This window comes from Diaporthe citri (genome assembly GCF_014595645.1).
Source record: "Diaporthe citri strain NFHF-8-4 chromosome Unknown scaffold_3, whole genome shotgun sequence".
Classification (NCBI taxonomy): domain Eukaryota; kingdom Fungi; phylum Ascomycota; class Sordariomycetes; order Diaporthales; family Diaporthaceae; genus Diaporthe; species Diaporthe citri.
The window spans coordinates 3,068,419-3,088,772 of record NW_025064848.1 but is presented as its reverse complement, the minus strand read 5'-3'; the positions used below and the strand labels follow the sequence as shown (position 1 = coordinate 3,088,772).

The 20,354-nt window shown below is 56.6% G+C and overlaps 8 protein-coding genes across 8 annotated transcripts; 4 read left to right on the top strand and 4 right to left on the bottom strand.

Moving 5' to 3' along the window:
* Positions 1–1,110: 1,110 nt before the first annotated feature.
* Positions 1,111–2,311, top strand: INS49_008418 (uncharacterized protein; the record flags this gene model as incomplete). Its single annotated transcript, XM_043169161.1, has 2 exons — positions 1,111–1,502; positions 1,588–2,311. 2 exons carry the CDS (start codon positions 1,111–1,113, stop codon positions 2,309–2,311), a joined length of 1,116 nt encoding a protein of 371 aa, XP_043026841.1.
* A 289-nt stretch (positions 2,312–2,600) lies between these two features.
* Positions 2,601–4,634, bottom strand: INS49_008417 (uncharacterized protein; the record flags this gene model as incomplete). The annotated part of the gene is made up of 3 exons (XM_043169160.1): positions 2,601–3,323; positions 3,381–4,511; positions 4,575–4,634. 3 exons carry the CDS (start codon positions 4,632–4,634, stop codon positions 2,601–2,603), a joined length of 1,914 nt encoding a protein of 637 aa, XP_043026840.1.
* A 1,207-nt stretch (positions 4,635–5,841) lies between these two features.
* Positions 5,842–7,195, bottom strand: INS49_008416 (uncharacterized protein; the record flags this gene model as incomplete). Its single annotated transcript, XM_043169159.1, has 2 exons — positions 5,842–6,867; positions 6,929–7,195. The coding sequence occupies 2 exons, from the start codon at positions 7,193–7,195 to the stop codon at positions 5,842–5,844; spliced, it is 1,293 nt and encodes a 430-aa protein (XP_043026839.1).
* A 1,726-nt stretch (positions 7,196–8,921) lies between these two features.
* On the top strand, positions 8,922–10,067 carry INS49_008415 (uncharacterized protein; the record flags this gene model as incomplete). Its single annotated transcript, XM_043169158.1, has 3 exons — positions 8,922–9,102; positions 9,346–9,457; positions 9,518–10,067. The coding sequence occupies 3 exons, from the start codon at positions 8,922–8,924 to the stop codon at positions 10,065–10,067; spliced, it is 843 nt and encodes a 280-aa protein (XP_043026838.1).
* A 611-nt stretch (positions 10,068–10,678) lies between these two features.
* INS49_008414 (uncharacterized protein) lies at positions 10,679–11,373 on the bottom strand (the record flags this gene model as incomplete). The annotated part of the gene is made up of 3 exons (XM_043169157.1): positions 10,679–10,818; positions 10,905–11,159; positions 11,328–11,373. The coding sequence occupies 3 exons, from the start codon at positions 11,371–11,373 to the stop codon at positions 10,679–10,681; spliced, it is 441 nt and encodes a 146-aa protein (XP_043026837.1).
* A 1,018-nt stretch (positions 11,374–12,391) lies between these two features.
* INS49_008413 (uncharacterized protein) lies at positions 12,392–15,044 on the top strand (the record flags this gene model as incomplete). Its single annotated transcript, XM_043169156.1, has 3 exons — positions 12,392–12,657; positions 12,738–14,708; positions 14,768–15,044. 3 exons carry the CDS (start codon positions 12,392–12,394, stop codon positions 15,042–15,044), a joined length of 2,514 nt encoding a protein of 837 aa, XP_043026836.1.
* Positions 15,045–15,716: 672 nt separating this feature from the next.
* INS49_008412 (uncharacterized protein) lies at positions 15,717–16,871 on the bottom strand (the record flags this gene model as incomplete). Its single annotated transcript, XM_043169155.1, has 3 exons — positions 15,717–16,537; positions 16,631–16,756; positions 16,820–16,871. The coding sequence occupies 3 exons, from the start codon at positions 16,869–16,871 to the stop codon at positions 15,717–15,719; spliced, it is 999 nt and encodes a 332-aa protein (XP_043026835.1).
* Positions 16,872–17,546: 675 nt separating this feature from the next.
* On the top strand, positions 17,547–18,590 carry INS49_008411 (uncharacterized protein; the record flags this gene model as incomplete). Its single annotated transcript, XM_043169154.1, has 3 exons — positions 17,547–17,787; positions 17,846–18,201; positions 18,261–18,590. 3 exons carry the CDS (start codon positions 17,547–17,549, stop codon positions 18,588–18,590), a joined length of 927 nt encoding a protein of 308 aa, XP_043026834.1.
* Positions 18,591–20,354: the final 1,764 nt, after the last annotated feature.

Below are 20,354 nucleotides of genomic sequence, written 5' to 3'. Positions count from 1 at the left end.
TTCGGGCTCTTTCTGTTTGCTGATCAGCCTCACAGTCCGCGTATGTGACTCGCTTGCTTTCACACAGCATCCACGTCGACTTCCTCTATGACCCGCCTCGTCGTTTGTCTCTTTCCTCCTTCGTCAGTCTGAGCGTTCGGAAGGACTCTGGGATTCTCGTTCACATCGCTTGCCGCTATCTTTCACCCAATCCCTCTTTAATTGGTCTTGTGAAGCCCTGACCTTTGCCGTCGCTTTCCACCTTTCCGCGTCTCCTCGTTTCCGCACACTCGTGCCCCTCTCCGTTTTCGTATACTCCAAGATTGGCGGTGTCCAAGTCCACGCAAATAATTGGTCCTGCTGTTGTTTGCCTGTCACGACACTTATTGCGCAGATCGTGTTACAACCCCGTGGATCCGTCCAGCCGTGCGTGACACCTCACTCCCCTCACTCCGGTTGATCGATAATCCCATGAACAACTCGCCTCCTTCTCCCGGCTCCAGCCATGGATCTGGATCAACTTGAAGGGCCTGGGCAGGTTGAGTTCATCCAACATCACCCGATCGTAAATCGAGGGGGGCCACTATAGGGACATATGGCTCCATCTTGGGCGATGTTCCTTGCGTCCAGCACCTCTCTGCCCGGCTACGGGAGAACTTGACTTTGAGTTTCAGCACCAGAGTCTTCTTTGGTGACTCAGAGCTTGTAGCACTTCCTGAGCTGTCGGATGCCACCAAGACCGAGAAACGCCGTCGAGAGGACGATTTTTGAATGACGTAGCTTTGACCAGGGATTCCCCATTCCTGACGATCCTATCGTCGCACAACACTGGTTCACGGGGAACGACGGGACATCCGACTAGAAAGACAATCGTCCTTCACGTCAACGATCCAGATTTTTGGCATTTGCCCACCAGGCTACGTACGATTTTCTCGTTTCGAGAGAAGCACATATGATCATTGATGTATGTGGACCCGAATATCCCGTCAAGCCAACGTCATATGGTCGCAACAGAATGGAAAGACTGCCATATAAATTCGTGGGCATCTCCGCCCTCCTCGCGTTCGGCCCAGCGATACAATCGAATTCCTCGAGGCAACAAGACTCCCATTGTTTAGAAGAAACTTGACCATGGCGCCCGCGACTACGACCACCGACACTATCCGCGCCGTTGGGGTCTCCAAGTATGGGTCCCTCGAGAACCTCGAATCCAGACGCCTCCCCAAGCCATCACCGCCTACTGGGCGGCAGATGCTCGTTCGGGTCAAAGGAGCGGCCGTTAACCCGATCGACATCAAGGTCCGAGGGGGAGTCTACGACGATGCGCCAGATTACTATGAGCGTGTCAAGCCCCTCACGCAGGACGAGCCACACTTCCATGTCATGGGTTACGACGGTGCTGGTGTTGTCCTGGGCGTCGGGCCGGACGTGAAGCACTTTAAAGAAGGGGATGAGATATACTATCTGGGAAACCCGCTTGGCCAGGGCTGCTATGAGGAGGAGATGCTGGTCGATGAACGGCAGTACGTGCTTTATTTCCGTTCCTCCTGTCAGGGCGATTTTGCAGCTTCTTGGGATCATTCTGTAGATTATTGACATACATCATAGCGCGGGCCACAAACCCAAGAGCCTCGATTTCGTCCAGGCCGCCGCGATGCCCCTGACATACGGCACGGCGTACGAGGCGCTCGTCGACAGGCTGGAGATCAAGAAGGGCGAGAAGTCGGGGATCCTAATCATCAACGGCGGCGGCGGCGTCGGCAGCATCGCGAGCCAGATCGCCCGCAACGTCCTGGGCCTCCCGGTGGTCATCACCACGGCCTCGCGGCCTGAGACGACCGAGTTCTCCAAGAAGATGGGCGCGACGCACGTGGTTAACCACAGGCAGAATATTGTCGAGCAGATCCACGGCTTGAACCTGCCGGAGGACGTGCAGCTGCGGTACGCGTTCATCACCTCCCGGACGGAGCAGTACATCCATCCCATCGCGGACGTGCTTGCCACCTTCGGCAAGGTGTGCAGCATCGTACAGGCCAAGTTCGACATGTACGGGTCGCAGTTCATGAGCAAGTCGCTCTCTTTCTCATGGTGCTGGCTGTGCTCCGGCGCTTATCATGGATATGCCAACGACGACGAGGAGAAGCACCATCGGTGGTTCGAGGAACTGGCCCGGATGCTGGATGACGGCACTGTCAAGTGCCACCTCATGAGGAGGCTGAAGCTCAGCCTTGCGGGGCTAAAGGAGGCGCACCGCGAGAACGAGGCTGGCTCGGGGATTGGTAAGACTGCGCTTGGAGTAGACGAGGAAGGCCCTGGGGAGGCATTTTGTTAGTTTGCGGCTTGGGGTTTGGGTGTTAATGTGTGTTCTCATTTACCAAGCGTACCAGAATGATCTCGAGTTGACCGAAATAGCCATATGGTGGATCGCAGGGCTATCAACATGTTGAGCCCAAAGGCGGGACGAACAGTCCTATTTCGTGAGAGTACTTTGCTAACGATGTTTCTTAACCCTATGCAACGCTACAGTGCCATTTTGGTTCCCAGGTCCCAGATAAAAATGCCAGTACAACGCCGTCAGCTGCAACTTTGCGCAGCGGTGTCCATCCGAATTAAGCGCGACCTCAATTTCTCGAACCCACACTGTTAGCCCGATGCCTCTTCTCCTTGCCACCGCCTGATATGTTCACGGAGATGCTGGACTTCCGCCTCAGCCCTCCGGCCTTTAGCCTTCTCGCCATTTGGTATGCTCGGTCGAGCTCCGTCTCAATGGCACACCGAATCTTGAGCGCCGCGACTGCCGGCCAGACGCTCCTCTCGCCCCTCAATATCCAATAGTCCAGAGTCTCTCTTGTCGGGGTCTCCAGGAGCCTGATGAAGTCCCCCGCCGTCACCTCCGGCACGAGCATCACGCTGGCGCCCGGGATCCGCTCGTCGACCAGGAACCGCCGGATGCCGGTCGGCAGGAGCCCCAGCGTGTCGAGCTGTCGGAGTCTGTGCCTGACTTCCAGGCCGACCATCCTGACTAGGAAAGCGGTGATGGATGTCGTTTTATTGCGTGTTTCGTGTTGTGAGGGCCCGTGCATGTCTGACTGTAGGAATGGAATAAGGTAGGGGCGGGCTTGTGAGACGATGAAGTGGTTGACGTTGAACAATTCTGCTATGCGCATCAAAGGCGAGTCCCGGTCTGAATACGATACGTGTGTCCAGTGGCGGAAGTCGATTGTATTTGCAGGGGCCCAGGGGACAATCTTTCCGTCCTGGTCCTTGCAGAGGATTGTGGTCTCGCGGTGACCATAGAATGTTGGTGTAGAGGCGTTGGAGGCCACTGCAGCCGTCCAGATCAACTATAGAATACAGTTAGCCTGGTATTCAGACGGGACATGAGGGGCAGGGTCACTTACCACATTCGGCGCCGTCAAGTAGTTCAGCAGCGTCGGAATGCCACCCTGACCAGTCGCGGCCACGGTGATGTTCAACACCCTCTTGCTCCTGATATAAGCCTCCTCGAACGTAAGGTCGCCAACGTTGGCACGCACACACTCCTCCAGCACCTTGACATCGAGGAAGTAGCCCTCCCGATAGAACCTCTTCACCCGGCGGAGCAGTGTCTCCCACCTAGTCGAGCCCGACCGTGTTCCCACTCCCGAAGCATCATCGCCTTTGCTCTTGTTCTTCGCCGCGAAGGCACTCAGGTCGACCCCTTCGCCCTTGAGGACCGCGGGTAGCTCCTCCTCCTTGTGAATGGCCACCAGCGCCGCGATCAGGGCCCCCGTCGCTGTGCCGGTGATTATGCGGGGAAGCAGCCCGCGCAGGAAGAGGGCCTTGACGACGCCCAGGTGGCAGAGGCCGAAGATTGCGCCGCCCTGTAACACAAGCGTGCTCCGCCCGAAGGCCTGCCTCGTGTCGTGCACAAAGTCCAGCTTCATCTGGTTTGACATCGTCATGGGGGTCTTGATGTTCGCGACAGCCGCATTGCTGGCGTTGCTGGCATTGCTGCCGGGCGTCGTGGAGCTGTTGTCGCTGAAGTGGACAGCGGGTGTCTGTGGCTGGGCTTGGGTCGGAGGCTGGGCCGGGGGCAAAGGTCCCTGGCCCGCGACGTTGCCGGAGGAGGAGTTGCTCCCGAGGAGACCAACGCCGCTCGGCGGGACGGCAGGCAGTGTGCTAATGAACTCGATGGCCTCTGCCACCTGCGTGATGTACTCCTCAATGAGGAACTTGGAGCCGGCGAAGCTGCGGTTGTAGAGCTTGGTGGCGGTGATGTTGCCGAGGTTGCGCACCAGACCGGAGCGGAGGAGGTTCACCAGGGCGTGGATGTCCTGGTCCTCCCGTGCCAGGGCGAGGCTGTCGAGGCGCTCGTTGATGAGGCGGTAGTCATAGTACCGCGAGACCTGGTTGTAGCGCCAGAGGTCGAGCCCCAGCAGGTTGTCGAGGTGGAGGGCGGCCTCCTCCCACTCCTCGTACATCTCGGCATGGCGGAGGACGTCGAGCCACAGCTCGGCCGGGGCTTTGCGGCGGTACCATTCTAGGAATCGCTGGGCACCGATGTCCAAGTCAGCTTCGTTGTTGCTTGTTCGTGGGTCCGTCTGTATACATACCCTGCGCCAGAAGTCAATGATCTCGACAATCACGCCCCATATGCCTATGAACACCGACATCACCGACCCCATATCTGCTGGTCGCCGCCCCCGCTTTGGGACATCTGAGCTGGCGCGGATCAGACTGCGTTGGTTCAGGTTTCGAGCTAATGGTCGTCGCTGGCAATTAGAACAATGGGTAGGAACTGCATTATGGTGTACGTTGGGACGGACAGACTGGTCAGTGCTGGCTGGGTTTTAATACCGAGTCCAGGAGTGCGTCATTCGGGGCGCGAGGCAACATTGCACGACAAGTGCCCGAGCGTACATGTGCTGCCAGAGCAACACAAGGTCTCGAGTCCCGCAGCGCAATGACAGCTGACATGTGAACGTGATGAGCTGTGGAGACACTCCAAATTGCCGGGCCCAGGCACCGGCCGACGCCAACCGACTCGGCCGGGATTTTCCTAAATCAGCCCTGGGACAACGACAGCTTCCAGTGACCACAAGGCCCGCGTGTAACGTACCGGTATGTATTATGGGGCAAATTTAGTAATTAGATGACCGGGCAGTCTAGATAGTCCCCAATTTGTCCCCGTGTATTGACAAGTATATTTACGAGGGAGGTCTCTGGGCTCATGAGTTTTTACGACAGATTACCTCTTTTGACTTTTTTTTCTGACTCGGCCTGATACTGTGAACCAAAGCCTCGCTCTGGAGTCCTCTTCACCACATTTTTTTTTTTTCGCCTTCTTGGCTGCTTGCTAGAACAGCTCTTGAGTCTCTCTCGCCCCAAAAAGTGGTGGCTCAAGAGCCCCTGAATCCAGTGATCCTGTACGTCTCCTAAGAAGAGAGTGAGCGGGAAAGGTATTAGAAGAAACCAGGCAGATCGGTGGGATCTGGAAAACGAATACGTGAAGCCCGTCAAGTGCCGTCTTTGACCTCGAAGAACTCAATGGTTCAACTACCATGCTACGTGACAACTCAATTCTCACACTTGAAGAGGTCACTCCCATAAGCGAGGCTGCGTAATCGTCGTTTCTACAGAACGGTACAATTCGTACAAGGAATGCCCGTATCCAGGCATTTGTAGAATTGACTGAGCCTGTAAGACACTCAACGCTTGTCTGCCTTGACTCGAAACAAGCAGTCCAGGGAAACATAAGCCATGGGGCAATCCAATAGGGTCTTTGTAGCAAGATGGAGACTTGAAAAATCACCATTGGAAGGTTTTGACTGCCTACTTGATTCAACCTAATGACCCAGCTCCTCCTCTCCCATAGAAAGATCATTCACTGTCATCGTCGTCCACAATTCGTCGCATCCTCCGTCGAGCATGCTCTCCACCAGATGTGCCTGCAGGAGCCGAATCCTCTGGCTCTCCATCAGCATCGTCATCAGAAGGTTCGGCTGTCCTCTGGCGCTTGGCCCGGGGCCTGTCACGATCCTCTCGGTCCACAGCGTCGAGAATGTCGTCATCCTCTTCCCCGCCATCCTCAACACTCTCCGCATCCTCGCCGGACGAAGCGATGAAGTCATCCTCGCGGTCGTACTCGTTGGCGTTTCCGTGTGCTCCGGCAGGGAGATCGTCGTCCGAGTCGTACTCATCGTTGTGGCGGCGACCGCCACCGCTTCGCTTCGATGACCCTCCCGGGCCACGCTTCCGACCACCTGGCGCGCGCCTGCCTTCCAGTCCGTCGATGGTCAGGTTTCCCCTTCGGAATCCACCGCCTCCACCAACGCCGCCGTCCATCCTCGCTGCCGCATTCTCCCGTCTTCGCGCCGCGCGGATGCGCTCCCTCTCGGCCTGCTCGGCCTGCTTCTTCTGCAGCTCGGGATCTTCCGTGGCGGTAATGATCATCTCGCCTTCCTTCATCCCGCCCTTTGCCTGACCCATCTTCTCCCTGAGAATCTCCGTGTCCTCGTCTACACGCTTCTTGTCCGGGCGGATGGTCCACTCCTCGTTGATGTGTGCGACGGTTAGCAGATGTGAGTGACCCATGTGCGCGGCTGCGATATATCGATGCGCATCACGATCGGGGATGTATGTTTTGTTGGCGGGAGGCACCTGGTCCTTGACCTGTATGTCGAAGTGCTCCTCGCCGACTTGCAAGGTCAAAGAGCCATCACTCCATCTGTAGATGTTGGTGTTGCTCACCAGCTCGCCGGTCTCGGGGTTCCGACGGTATCGAACGAGGTTGGTGGGTATTTTCCGCAGCGAGTTCTCAATCGCCCAGTCAGAAGGGTGGAACTCATCCGACTTGTACTCGGTAGGCAAGAATCGCAGGAAGTTGGGAACTTTTGCAGCTTGCATCTGCGGGCTGGTCAGATAGACTCAAGAGCCCAAGGGCGGGAGCGAGAGAGGGCCAACTCACGTTTCCATCGTTCGTCTTCGGGAGCCCATGGCGGTAGATGATTTCCTCTGCGACGGTCTTTTCTCGTCGCTCGCCGTCGCCGTCGCCGCCGGCCGCCTCACGCGCCTCGCTGCGTTGGCTACGTTGGCGATCAGGCTCTGAGGCGAGCTCATCGTCGCTGGGGAGTGGTGGGTTGTCGGCGATCAGCGACGCATCGCTGCCATCGTCGCCAAAGAGGTCGTCGCCTCCGCCGTCTGAGCCGTCAACCCGGTCTTCCACGTCTGACATGATAGCTTCGATGGCGATGCGACGTGCGACGTGCTCCGTGCTCGGGATGGTAAGGTGTCGGTTGGTCGGCCTGTGGGAGATATGCGATCAATGCGGTCGGGTCGTTCTTGTTGTGGGGCTGCTTTGAGTTGGATCGTGCTTCAATGGGTGCAGAGGCAGTGTGAAAATGTATTGCAGTTGAGGGGGGGATCACTGGTCTTTTGACTGACAGTAAGTATGCTGCTGGCATATGGATAGCAAGTTGCTATGCTGTGCATGGTCGAGCTCATGGATTTTTGGCTAGACAGGTCTGTTGAACAAGGGTCTTGCTGCCAAAGCCGCCTGTGTAAGCCGGTACTTGAGGGGTCCGCAAGTCCAAGCTGGCTGAGCTGGTACCTGGGAGTCCCTCACGCAGGTACGTACCCACCTACGTACAGTATGATGCACAAACGGATTGCTATACAAACGGGTTGCGAGACAGTAGGAGAGAGCGCCTGTATTGTGCAGCAGGGTATGTGGTGCGTGCCTTGCATTCTGTTGGTACTCCAATTGTAGTTGCTCTGTTGTGAGCAAAGGTTACGGCATCACTACAGTACATGAACACCACTCGAAGAGGGATTGTTGTTAGGCGCAAGTTGGCTCTCAGAGTTAGGCACGCAGACAGAGGCTGGTCCGTTTCATCGCACGGACCAGGCCGCAGGTGTTGCGCTTCCCCTGCAGCCCAAGAATAGGGGTTCACTCCCAAGGAACTTTGGAACGTCAATGCCAATTTCAACCGGGTTTACTGCCTCTCGACTGAGAAAACCGAAGAACCACGGACCGTCAACGGAACAGAGATCGAGTCAATACGTACGTGCCGCACCCTAGTGGCTTCCCGAGGGCGACGACGCGCAATTCTTCCCACGTCAACACACACAATACCAGTCTTCCAGTTGTCGCATCGCCGCAACCGCAGCCCCTCCCCCACCATGTCCAACCTCTTCTCTGGCATGTGAGTACCAGTATCTCTGATTCGTTTGCTGCCCTTGCTTCAACCCACTGCCATCGTCTGCTCCGCTCTACCGCCCTCGAGCATATCAACAGCCCGCTTTCAAGCCTGAGCCATGGAACTTCGCGCTGTGTCGTAGACAGCACCGGAATTCGCCGCAATCACAGCAAGAGCACGTGCCTGCGCCGCCCGTCCTCGGGTGCGCTGCGCCTTGAGTCCCCCCTCCCCCCGGCGCTGCCTTCCCTTCTCCTCGAGGCCGACAGGTCTTTCTAAAGAGCACGAAAAGCCCAGGAGAGATTCCAGCCCGTGCCATCAAAACAGTGCCCCCCCCCCCCAACGGCTTAAGTCTCCCCCGAGCCTCATCCTTGGACAACTATGTAGCGAGGCTCGGTGCACGAACCCAAGTCACGACAAGATAGCCCATCCTTTCTTCATCTTCATCTCTCCCCCTGTCTCTGCCTTCCTGTCTCTGGTCTCACGTTCATTGAGCACCAGTCTATTAGTTTAATTCCACTTTTCCGCTTGAAGCCCCACCGCCTCACTTATAACGGGCACTGATTATATGTCTCTATAGCAACGCCCGTTTTCGGGGCTCCAAGTCTCCCGGCCCAGGCAAGAGTCCGACCAGCAGTTCTGGCCAGCCACCGGTCTCCACTGAGCCTGGATAGGACTCATAGTAGCCAGTCCTCCGCCTCAGCAGGCCTCTCTGCCAACCTTCCACCTCTGCCCAAGTCACCCTCTCTGGCGCAAACGATTGCCATGGACGAGCAGAGCGGCTTGATGACCGGTGGTTATGATGCCCTCGAACAGTATCATCTCCCACGGCCCATGCCTCTATGGCTCAACCCAAATTATGCCAAGCATATCGTTAAGGGCAACTTCATGACCCTGAGTGCCAGGCCAAAGACCGTTGAGCAAGGAGAGTGGATCGCTCACCAAGGTTTGTGATACCCAGGCCCAGGCGGGAAACCAAATTTTCGCAGGGCATCGAGAAGGGCGAGAGCAGTTGCAGTGCATAGCCATGGGTCAAACTCATCAACATCATGGCGTTCATGCGACATCCTGGTCGGAGACATGTCCATTGGAACATACTCCTCTCTGGGACGCGCTACTGAGGGAGAAGCTCTGCCCTGCGAATCCCCATCCAGCTGAACAAAGGAAAATGAGGCTGACTCTCCCCAAGTTATCGAGCACTACCGTAATCTGTGGAACTTTGTTCGTGTCATTCATGAGAAGGAAGAAGATGGCTCATCCATATGCAATCCGAACAGTTGCCCTCGCATGTCTGCAGGCCAGTACGTACATTCAGAATGCTTCCTCCGCCGTGGTATTGGCCGCTGACGCTGTATTTGCAGGAGCCACTCGTTCACTTGGCTCAACAGTCGCAGAGAGCCCGTGGAGCTTCCTGCTTATGAGTACATCACGCTTATGCAGCGATGGATATCGGGCAAAATTGACGACACGAGAATCTTCCCCACTGAGGCTTCTGGAGTCTCCTACGCGCACAACTCAAACATCACCACCACCCCGTTGTCCCAACTGACGAATCCAGGGGAACCTGATTGGGTCGGCAAACGATCTGGGTTCCCCCAGAACTTCGTGGAGGTCTGCCAGACCATCTTTCGCCAGATGTTCCGCGTCTATTCACACCTGTACTGGGCCCACTTTGTTGAACCATTCTATCATTTGAACCTGGAGAAACAGCTCAACAGCTGTTTCAGCCATTTCATCCTGACCGCCACCGCGCTCGATATGCTCAAGCCACATGAGCTTGAGCCCATGCAGCCGTTGATTGACCTATGGGCTGCGAGCGGCACGTTCCCGCCCGAGTCCAAGGCCTACGAATACGCCAACCTGAGTTCAGGCCAGAAGCTGCTTCAACTCGGCAATGCCTCCGCGTCCTGATGCTGATAGGTATGGTCTCAGGGCACACGAGGTGTTGGGTCAGCAGCTGCCCGAGCATGATGCGCGGAGAGCACACAATAGGGTGCTATCGTACGATATGAGCGAAGGGGCTTATAGATGAGCGGGAATCAGACATTGCACATTCGGAGTTGGCATGGACTTCATAAGACCCTGCGATATTTAGTCCAAGGATTTGGCTGGGCATGGCAAGTTGGCAGGGGCTATGGGGGCTATGGGCGGCATTCAGTCGATTGTTGAATCGCATTGCTTAGCATAGGAGGCCAGGGTGATACCATGTCATAAGAGTTGGATGGGCCATCGGAGGCGTTGCTGGGAAAATGTGTTGGGATAGAGGGCGCGCGGGTTGGGGATTAGGGATGACATCAAGTGCATCAGATGAGCAACGCGATCAGGCAAGCCATTTTGGGGCGAGGCATTGACAAGTTGGTAGTCATGCTACTGTACTTCTAGCCATATAGAATCATTTTCTCACAAGGCAGGGACCGGATTTCCTCCAGTTAAGCGGTTGATGGTATCACATCGAGTGTCGCCTGTAGAGAGCACACCGTTGGCTAACCTGTCAACGAGTGGGCCGCCTCGGAATGTACGCTTCAGGTCGACACCTCACTGATCTTGTACTCGACAGTGACAGGCTTCCCTGCCTCCAGGATGAAGCGCCCAGAACCGACAAAGACCTTGTTCTCCAGGACCTTGAGCCCCGGATGGCCCGTCTCGAACTTGACGTGAGTGACTGGGAGCACACACGCACACACGCGCACACGTTAGACAAGAGGAACACACAAATAACGTTGGCGTCTCATACTCGGGTATACTCACAAATGTCACCAAACTCCGTCGTAGCCGCATCCGCATCGCCCCTCAGGACCTTGCCGGCGGGGCCCGACATATCCACAACTCCCGTGTATCTGTAGCGGACCAGGCCGCCCGTCGCCGTGTCCTTGACAAGGCTGTCTACCTCGAGGCGGGATTTGCCGCCATCCGCATCGGTCTTGATGTAGTCCGAGCCGTGGACCCAGGTCCCCTTCAGGGAGGTGGAGTAGCCCGCCTCGGAGGAGATGGCCTCCTGGCCGGCTATGAAAGATACGTGGGTCAGATTGGTCCCGGTGGATAGGACGCCCACTCCGTTAGGTGGGTCGATTGGGATCTTGGGGAAGAGACGTTGGTGAGTGGCTCTGTGGATAAAGCTGTGGATATGACGGAGGGTTTGCGGTCAGGGGAGTGCCATCCACGGCGACGCACGCACCTTGGCTGTAAAGGCTGGTGTGAGTTTCGCGAAGCCGGCCATGATGATTGCTATTGCGGTGAAGATGTCTGTGGACGTGGATTCCTCGCTATGCGAAGTGCATTCGGAGAAAAGACGGAGATCACAGTAACCGGCGCAGGGTGTGCACCTCCTTATGTATGTGGTTGGTGATTATTATACACTACACTACACTACTACACCTTCACCTCCACAGTATACTAGGAAGGATCAGGCGGGGTTTGTCATGCTTCCGTGATTGGCAGAGCATGTCGAGCGTCTCCAAGCGAAGGTGTCACCGAGGCCTTCTTGGATCGGCATGTACGTCGAGTTGAGCTCCCCTGAGATAGTGGAGAAGGGATGCTTCCTTCTACATGCACATGGAGGACACCCAGGCAGGCCCCTGAAGAGGTGAGCCGGGCCTCCACGACGGGATTGATGTGCTACTGTGCCAGTGTGTCTTGTGGTCCATCAGAGTTTCATGAAGCTACCCATTCTGCCGGGTGGTGGTCATTGGCGTGTAGGAGGTACCCGAGTTTTGCGGGGGAGTTTGACGACGTCGACTAGCCAAGCAGACAGCTAGAGAACCCCGCAGTGAGGTCAGTCAGATCAAATCAGATGCCCAGCAAAATTGACGGGCAATTGGGTTTCGTTATTGGTCTGCTGCTAAGTCAACATGGTGTGCATGCATTGGCGGCTTTTCTGATCGATCGGGAAATACTCTATGCCAATCAGGAACCAGGGCCTCGGGCTAATGAATCGAGTTGTCCCACTGTGTAGTCCAGCTGGATATGCAGGCTATGCTGATGTCACTCTCTCCCCCCGAGCTCACTCTCACACCTTAATTCGAGCCGCTTGCTTAGCCTTGATCCCAGCATACCTACCTAGCCTGCCCATCCTCTATTTGCCCCTGCAAAATTCTTTCTTTTTTCTCAACGCATAGCAAGCATCTACTCTTATCAATCGTTCATCAAGCAGCCCAGACTTGCCGTGTTGCTGTGTCTGCGAGATCCACATTGTCCACGCTGCAGCAAAGCCCGGCTTATCACCGTGGAGTGGCATCATGGCAGACGTCCCCGGCCAAGTCCCCGGCCGATCAGGCACAGCTGAGCCTGGCTCCAGCAATGCGGCGCCCACCAAGAAGAAGAAGACGCACCGCGGCACCAAGGGGAAGAGGAAGAAGGACAGAAGAAAGTCCTTTGCCGTTCACAACGACGACATGAACCAAGACGAGCCCGCCACCGCCGGCCCCCACCCCAGCAGCTTCTATGCCCAAGACCGCAACCTCAGTGGTACCAGTCTGGACAGCGAGGCCCTGCTCGACCACAGGTGAGTCCACCGTCTGCCTCTGCACTTCAGTGAACTCCTGCCATGGGCCATCAGGCTAATTCTGTCCCCGAAAATCACAGAGACCAGCCGCGTTTCATTCGACCTCGGCGAAGCTCTACCGTTACTCAGATGCACAACACCCAACAACCATTGCCAAGCAGCAGCAGGCTCCGTACCGTCCGCGATGGAAGTCCTGCAGGCGACGAGGACGACGAGGCCAACGGGGATGAGAGGGCACCCCTCCTGTCCGCCTCGACCCGCATGCGCTCCGAGCCGGCCATGCCCTTTCAGGGGTTCGGCTCGACCGATACCAGGAAGGATCGGCCATCAAGCCGGCGGGAATCAAGCAGGGCCAGCGGCAGGAAGGACTTCAGGAATATCCCCTTCACTCCTGTTGGTACCGAGCGTTACGATGTCAACTACCCACCATCAATGCCCGGGTCTCCGAGGCTTGGTGGTCTGGAAAGAGACTTGAGGTTCGAGGATGCCATGTTGATGGATGAGCTCAGCTCGCCTCACCATGAAGGTAGCTTCATGGATGACCTACTGCGCTCTCCATCTAGCCCGCAGGGCCCATCGACCCCGTACGAGAGGCGGCACACCTTCTCATTCCAGGCCGAGGGAGACGTCTGTTTTCCCCAGGAGGGCATGTCGGAGCTGGCAGATGACGAGGTTCGTGAGATGCGCGAGCAACGTGCACGTACCAGGCGGCGGAAGAAGAGATGGCCTGTTCTGTCCGTCCTCGACGAATGGAGCCGGCTCGAAAAAGAAGGTCGCAACGAAGAACGAAGAACCAAGATGATCACGGAGCCTCAGTTGGTCAACGGGAGACTGCGCCCTGTCCATAAAGGCTGGTTCCAGCCCGAAGAGGACGCCCCGTACCGCTTCACGTACTTCAACGAAGAGTTCAACAGCACGATACACAGCTCCACTATCTCCGAGCTCGTACAGGCTGAGGGACAAGGGGCTAACTTCCGGGAGCTATTCGTGCCGGATAGACCCATCTTGGAAGACTCGTCAGAATCAGAGAGTGAGGACGACGATGCCCAACAGCAAGCTACCATTATGCGGAGGGCATTGAGCGGCCAGAACGGCGAATCAAAGGGACCCACACGCCAGGCCTCTGTGGCCGCAAGTGTGCGAGGAAGCTCAGATGTGGCCCGAGAAGAGACGTTGTCCCCAAAGGCTACCCAGGAGGGACAGCGGCACCCGAGACAAACATCTGGTGATGCCACTCCTTCGCAGCCGAGATCCGTGACGTCTGCCCCGCCAGTCAATGAGGCCAAACCCGTCCGGTACGGAGAGCGACCGGTGTGGTGGCTTGACATAATGTGCCCAACGGACGCAGAAATGCTGGTTCTCCGAAGGGCCTTTGGCATCCATCCGCTCACGGTCGAAGATATCATGCTACAGGAGGCGCGGGAGAAGGTTGAACTGTTCCACAACTACTACTTCATCAACTATCGTACCTTCAACCAAGATGCGACAAGCGAGGATCACCTGGAGCCTGTCAACTTTTATGTTATCGTCTTTAGGGAAGGCGTTCTGAGCTTTCATTTCTCCCCAACCCCGCATTCAGCAAATGTTCGGCGACGGATCCGCATGCTGCGAGACTTTATGGTCCTCTCGTCGGACTGGATCTCATATGCTATCATCGACGATATCACCGATGTTTACGGACCCCTCATCCAGAATATCGAAGAAGAGGTCGATGAGATCGACGCCGCGATCGTGAGGCTTCATTCCGAGGAGGACCCAACGAGTAAAGATAAGCCGAAGGGTGAGAAGTCTCACCACGATGCGTCAAAGTCCGAAGCAGGAGCTACAACCTTCGACTCCGGCGGAGATATGTATCGTAGGGTTGGAGAGTGTCGCAAGAAAGTCATGGGCCTCTACAGGCTACTTGGCAACAAGGCGGACGTTATCAAGGGCTTTGCCAAACGGTGCAACGAGCACTGGGAGGTAGCGCCCCGCTCGGAAATTGGACTGTTCCTGGGCGACATTCAGGATCACATCGTGACCATGACCGGCAACTTGAGCCATTATGAGATGTAGGCAAACCACAGTGCACCCTACTGACCAACAACAACTTATGCTAACACCGCTGCAGGATTCTCGCCAGGTCACACCAAAACTATCTCGCCCAGATCAACATCCGGATGAACGAGCGGGCGGAGCAGACCGCCGACGTCCTCGGGAAGCTCACGGTGCTCGGCACTATCGTTCTGCCCATGAACATTATCACGGGTCTGTGGGGCATGAACGTGTGGGTGCCCGGGCAGGACTACGAGGACGACCTTACATGGTTCTGGTGTATCACCGCTGGGCTTGTCCTCTTTGGACTGGCCTGCTACCTAATCGCCAAGAGAGTCTACAGGATTGTGTAGGCGCGATCTACTGGGTGACGGTAATATGGGTCTTTTGCAGAATTGCATATTGAAATACCCTTACTAGCCATCGAAACATTTGTGTGAGCGGAGCCGGGACCAGCATGGCAGGAAAATTGGTCATTATAGAGTCAGCATAAGCCTGGATCGACTCGATTTTGGAAAAATGGGGTTACAAAACGGTACCCATACCAAAATGCTTAACAACGAGCGGAATATACGGAAGGAGTCACAGCGGAAAGAGTTCAAAAGTACATAGAAACATGGGCAGTTCATATTCAGTCGATGTACTTTAAGCCATTTCGAACACAAGCACTGCATTGATGTGGGTGATTCGCCCGACGAGGATGGATCACGTCGGACAGTCTATCATTCCATGATCTTTTCGAGATCCCTCGCGCACGCCGTAACGCCTTTCCCGGTCCAACCTGGCCTCCGGGCAAACCCCTTCCTGTCCCAAAAGATGAGATTCATCGTACTCGCCAAGCCAGTCGCGTTCCCCCAACACATGAGTGCCCCTCCGTATGTCGAGAGCCCGGTGTCGGATGGACCGCCGTCTAGCGCGCAAGTGTGTATGAGCTCTTTCCAGGCTCGCCCTCTCTCCGTCCTTTTTTACCTCCCTCATTGATTGTGGTATCTGCCTACGCCCATGCCCCCTTCCTCTCTCCCGTCTCACACCCGCTGGCCGCTGTACTGGGCCCGAAGCTGGAGGATAGCCTGCTTCTCTGCCTCAGGAAGCTGCGCTATAACCTCCTCGGGGAGAGACAGCACCTGCTGGATCAGGTCGTCTGGGTTCTGGCCGGGCGCCGCGCCAAAGGCACCAGCAGCCGCCGGGGCGGGGCCAGCGGCCGGGACCGCAACGGGTGGTGCGGGAGCCGGGGGCGGCGCGTACGGCGTCGGGGCGGCCACGGGCGGGGTGTTTGTCGCGCCGGGGAAGCCGGGCTGCTGCTGCGCGGGGGGAGGGTAGCCACCTGGTGCGGCACCAGGGGGCGGGCCGGCTGCGGCGGCGGGGTTGGAGCCGGGCTCGAGGACGGCGTTGATGGCCTCCGGGGAGACGAGGCCCATGAGCAGCAGGGCCTGGAAGACGGCGTAGGAGAGCTGCGGGGCCTGGTTCAGCAGCTCGGTGGCGCGGGCCGGGTCGGTGGAGGCGAGCTGCTTCATGGAGGAGAGGATGTCGAGCAGCTGGGCGGGGGGCAGGGTGTTGAGGGTTCGCGAGATGGCGTCGGTGCAGGTCACGCCCGGGGGCAGGTCGCGGCCTGGTGGGAGGGGCGGGAGGGCGCCGCCGGCGGATGGGGTGTCGTTGCCATTGGGAGGAGGCGGGTTGTAGTTGTTGTTATTGTTATTGTTGCTGTTGGTGTAGTTGTTGGCGTCGCCGCGGTCGTTGCGTCCTGAGTCGTCGTTCCCTGCTCCCCCCTCGTTGCTGAAGTCGACGCGCAGCTTGCGACCCATGATCTCGTGGTCGTTCAGGTTCCGTACTGCTGATGCGGCGGAATCTGAGGGAGTGAAGAAGCGCCGTTAGACGAGACGGCCGACAGAGCTGCGCAAGAGACTGGGTGGATAGAAGGTAGGCAGGTGTTGTCGCTTACCTGCGTCGGGGTACTCTGCGAAGCCAAACCCCTTTGGCCTGCCTGTGTCTCTGTCATAGACAAGGCGAAAGTTCAGGACCTGGCCGGCGCTGCTGAACAGCTCGCTGATCTGCTCTTCGGACAGTCCTGGGCAAAGATACGGTCAGTGGTGCATGGGCGGGGTGTGATGAACTGGCCGAGGGGTCTCACCATAGGGTATGTTGCCCACAAAGACAACCCGCGATGGGGTCTTGGTAGACATTGCGAGGAAGAATTCAAAGTGACTTCTTCGTCGGTGCTAAGAGAACAGCAAGCTCACGGATGGGAGGTGGTTGCCAATATGTCCAAGGTTCTTTGGCAGAGCCACATGCCAGAGGTGGACCTGCCGGGCCCCTTGTCTGGAACAGCAAGAGCTACGGCGGGCAGGGATCACAAACATCCAAACTGGATTGACTTGTTCGCCATCCACTTTCATGTTGCATAATTTTATGTAGTATTCTTCTAACACATGAGCTCTTTGAAGGAATCTCATGTAAGATAGTATCTAATGATAAGACCTTCTACATGATTATTATGTAGTTCATGCCAGCATTTCCCTCAAAGAATGTCGTTTGTATGCTGTATGTCTGCATCCAGCAGGATCTGCGGGTGAGGTCAAGTCCAGGTAGCCCCTGCAGGCCTTGACAAACTTTTCTGGTCCAAGCTTCCCCAGGATTTTGGCAGCTTGCCTGCCCAGTGGTGAGCTCCGCAAGGTCCTGATCCCTGTCAGGTGGAAGTCAATGATCACCCCAGAGCTGGGAGCTCTAGTTCGAGATGCAGATTAGAGTCTAGCAGCCACACTCATACACACGGCCGAGCCTCCACTCGCCGACATCCACACCCACCTTCAAGCCTTCCTTGCTCGACAGCACGAAAAGGCTGCCCAGCACCGCCCACCATGTCCAACAGGAATCCCATGGAGGAGTACATACAGCGGCTGCAAGCCGTGGCCAAGTCAAGGGGAGGTGGTTTCCCCGGTGGCAAGCCCCCGCCAGGCGCCGGCTTTGCCCTCACCGGCGCTGTCGCCCTTCTGGCCGGCGGCTGGTTCCTCAGCAACGCCCTCTTCAACGTCGACGGTGGTCACAGAGCGATCAAGTACAGGCGCATAAATGGTGTCAGCAAGGAGATCTACAACGAAGGTGAGTCCGGCTGCTCCGGCCCTGGCGCATGAAACATAGCTGACTGCGTTGCGAATAGGAACACATTTCATGGTTCCGTGGTTCGAGACGCCCATCACCTACGACATCCGAGCGAAGCCCCGCAATGTCTCGTCGCTCACCGGCACCAAGGACCTGCAGATGGTGAACATCACCTGCCGTGTCCTGTCCAGACCAGACATAAAGTCCCTGCCGCAGATTTACCGAACACTCGGCCAGGACTACGATGAGCGAGTCCTTCCTTCCATCGTCAACGAGGTGCTCAAGAGCGTGGTGGCCCAGTTCAACGCGAGCCAGCTCATTACACAGAGAGAAATGGTCGCGAGACTGGTTCGCGACAACCTTTCCAGGAGAGCGCAACGGTTCAACATTCTGCTGGACGATGTGTCGCTGACCGTATGGCATCACCCCTCCCCATGAACGGTCATTTTTTCCGGCTGCTAACAGAGACATAGCACCTCGCATTCTCACCCGAGTTCACAGCTGCAGTGGAGGCGAAGCAGGTGGCACAGCAGGATGCGCAGCGCGCGGCCTTCGTTGTCGACAAGGCCCGCCAGGAGAAGCAGGCAATGGTGGTCAAGGCTCAGGGTGAGGCACGCTCTGCAGAGCTGATCGGTGAGGCCATCAGGAAGAACAAGGCCTATGTGGAGTTGAAGAAGCTGGAGAACGCGAGGGCCATTGCCCAGATCATGCAGGAGAACGGCGGAAAGAACCGGCTGCTCCTGGACGCGGAGGGACTGGGGCTCAACGTGTTTGAGAAACTTGACGGGGACAACAAGAAATAGGCTGGGTGACGATGCATGGGCGCTCACCTCCTCGTGGGCAGTTTGTCCTTCGGGTCAGAAGCTCTTGTGTAAGATTAATACGACTCAACTTTGCCCAGGTGTAAATTCAGGCCTCGCTTTTGTTGAAGCAACCTATTTAACGACTCAACAGCCCAAAGTACTTAAACTGAGCCTACCATGATGTTAACTGCAAGTCTCTAATTGTAGAGAGACTCATCGTTGAGATTGAGTATCGATGTAACCTAGTAGGTTGAGCGGCTCAGTGAAGGCACGACCGCCTAAGCCAGGCTGCCCCACCATCCACTGGTGCCTGCTTTCAAAGCCAAGGTTGAGCCCGAACGTGCCCCTCAATGACACACCCCTGCTCGGTGCTCACGTCTGAACCCGCCTACAGTGACCCATCAACGGCTCCAGCACCCTTTGACAATAAATGGCCGTGATCGCCGACATCAGGCCCATCACAACACGCCTCAACTCCCAGAGACAAAGCTCCTTTCTCAGCAGACAGCTTCTAGCCAGGAGTACAAAAAGCACACTCAAGAGTCATCTCTTCCTACCGTCAAGATGCAGATCAAGTCCGTCTTTCCTCCCCAAAACGCCGGTGGCCGTGGAATGACTGACTGACTGACCGTTCCACCGCCAGGGTCCGAACACTGACAGGCAAGGAGATCGAACTCGACATCGAGAGGGACTACAAGGTTCGCACCTCCCCCCCCCCTAAGAAGCCCTCGCCCCTAAGCTCTTTTTTGTGGACAAGCCCTAACCGTCGTGGCTCCCATCAGGTCTCTACGATCAAGGAGAAGGTCGAGGAGAAGGAGGGCATCCCACCCGTGCAGCAACGTTTGATTTTCGGAGGAAAGCAAATGTGAGTGCAAGCAAAGCGAACATCTACCTGCTCTCCTTCCAGCCTGCCACACGACACACGAGCCGTCCAGGGCGCCGGCGCATCATGCCCACTACGATGTGTGTCAGGGGTAGACGACGACAACCAGGTGAAGGAGAGGAAGCAGACCCCCAAGACAGGGAAACGGACAAGAGAGCTGACCAGAGTCTTTACTACAATCCCAGGGCCGACGACAAGACCGCCGACGATTACAGCCTCACCGGAGGCGCAACGCTCCATCTGGTCCTCGCGCTGAGAGGTGGAAAGCAATAAGTCGTGCCCCCTCCGACCGATCCCCTTCCCCGTAGACGGCGACGAGGGCACCTGAGAGGTAACAGCAGACGACGGAAGCCGCGGCTTGGTTGCGATACCGACACCCCTGGAAAACATAAGAGAATGAGGCTACCGGCTCCCCTGGCGTCTGGATAGCAACGGCACGGGCGGCACGACTCTCATGTCCCGCGGCTTTCTCTCATACAGGGTGAGGCACGGCCGGGCGATCGGTTGAAACTTTTGGAGAGAGGCTTGAGTTTGGTCTTTGTGGAATTGCGAGAGCACAGCAGGTGGTCAGACATTAGAGACCGCCCGCCTTGAAGCGCATTATCCGGGCGGCGGCACTGAATATAATTTTGAAGTCTTACGACGGTGCGTTGATATGTGTGATCGATCCTCGGTGAGGTCCCTTGCATTCACATCTTTTCGAGCCTGCGTATTCCAAGTATGCACAATTTGTATTGTATTATCGAAGCGAACGCCGAGCGATGGTTTTGCATGCGTTCGAAATGGCCCTTGCCCAGGCAAAATGTCGCCTAACAGCAGAGACATTCACTGACTATTCCAGCGTCCATTTTACTCCTCGAATCTGTCCGTAAACTCCTTGC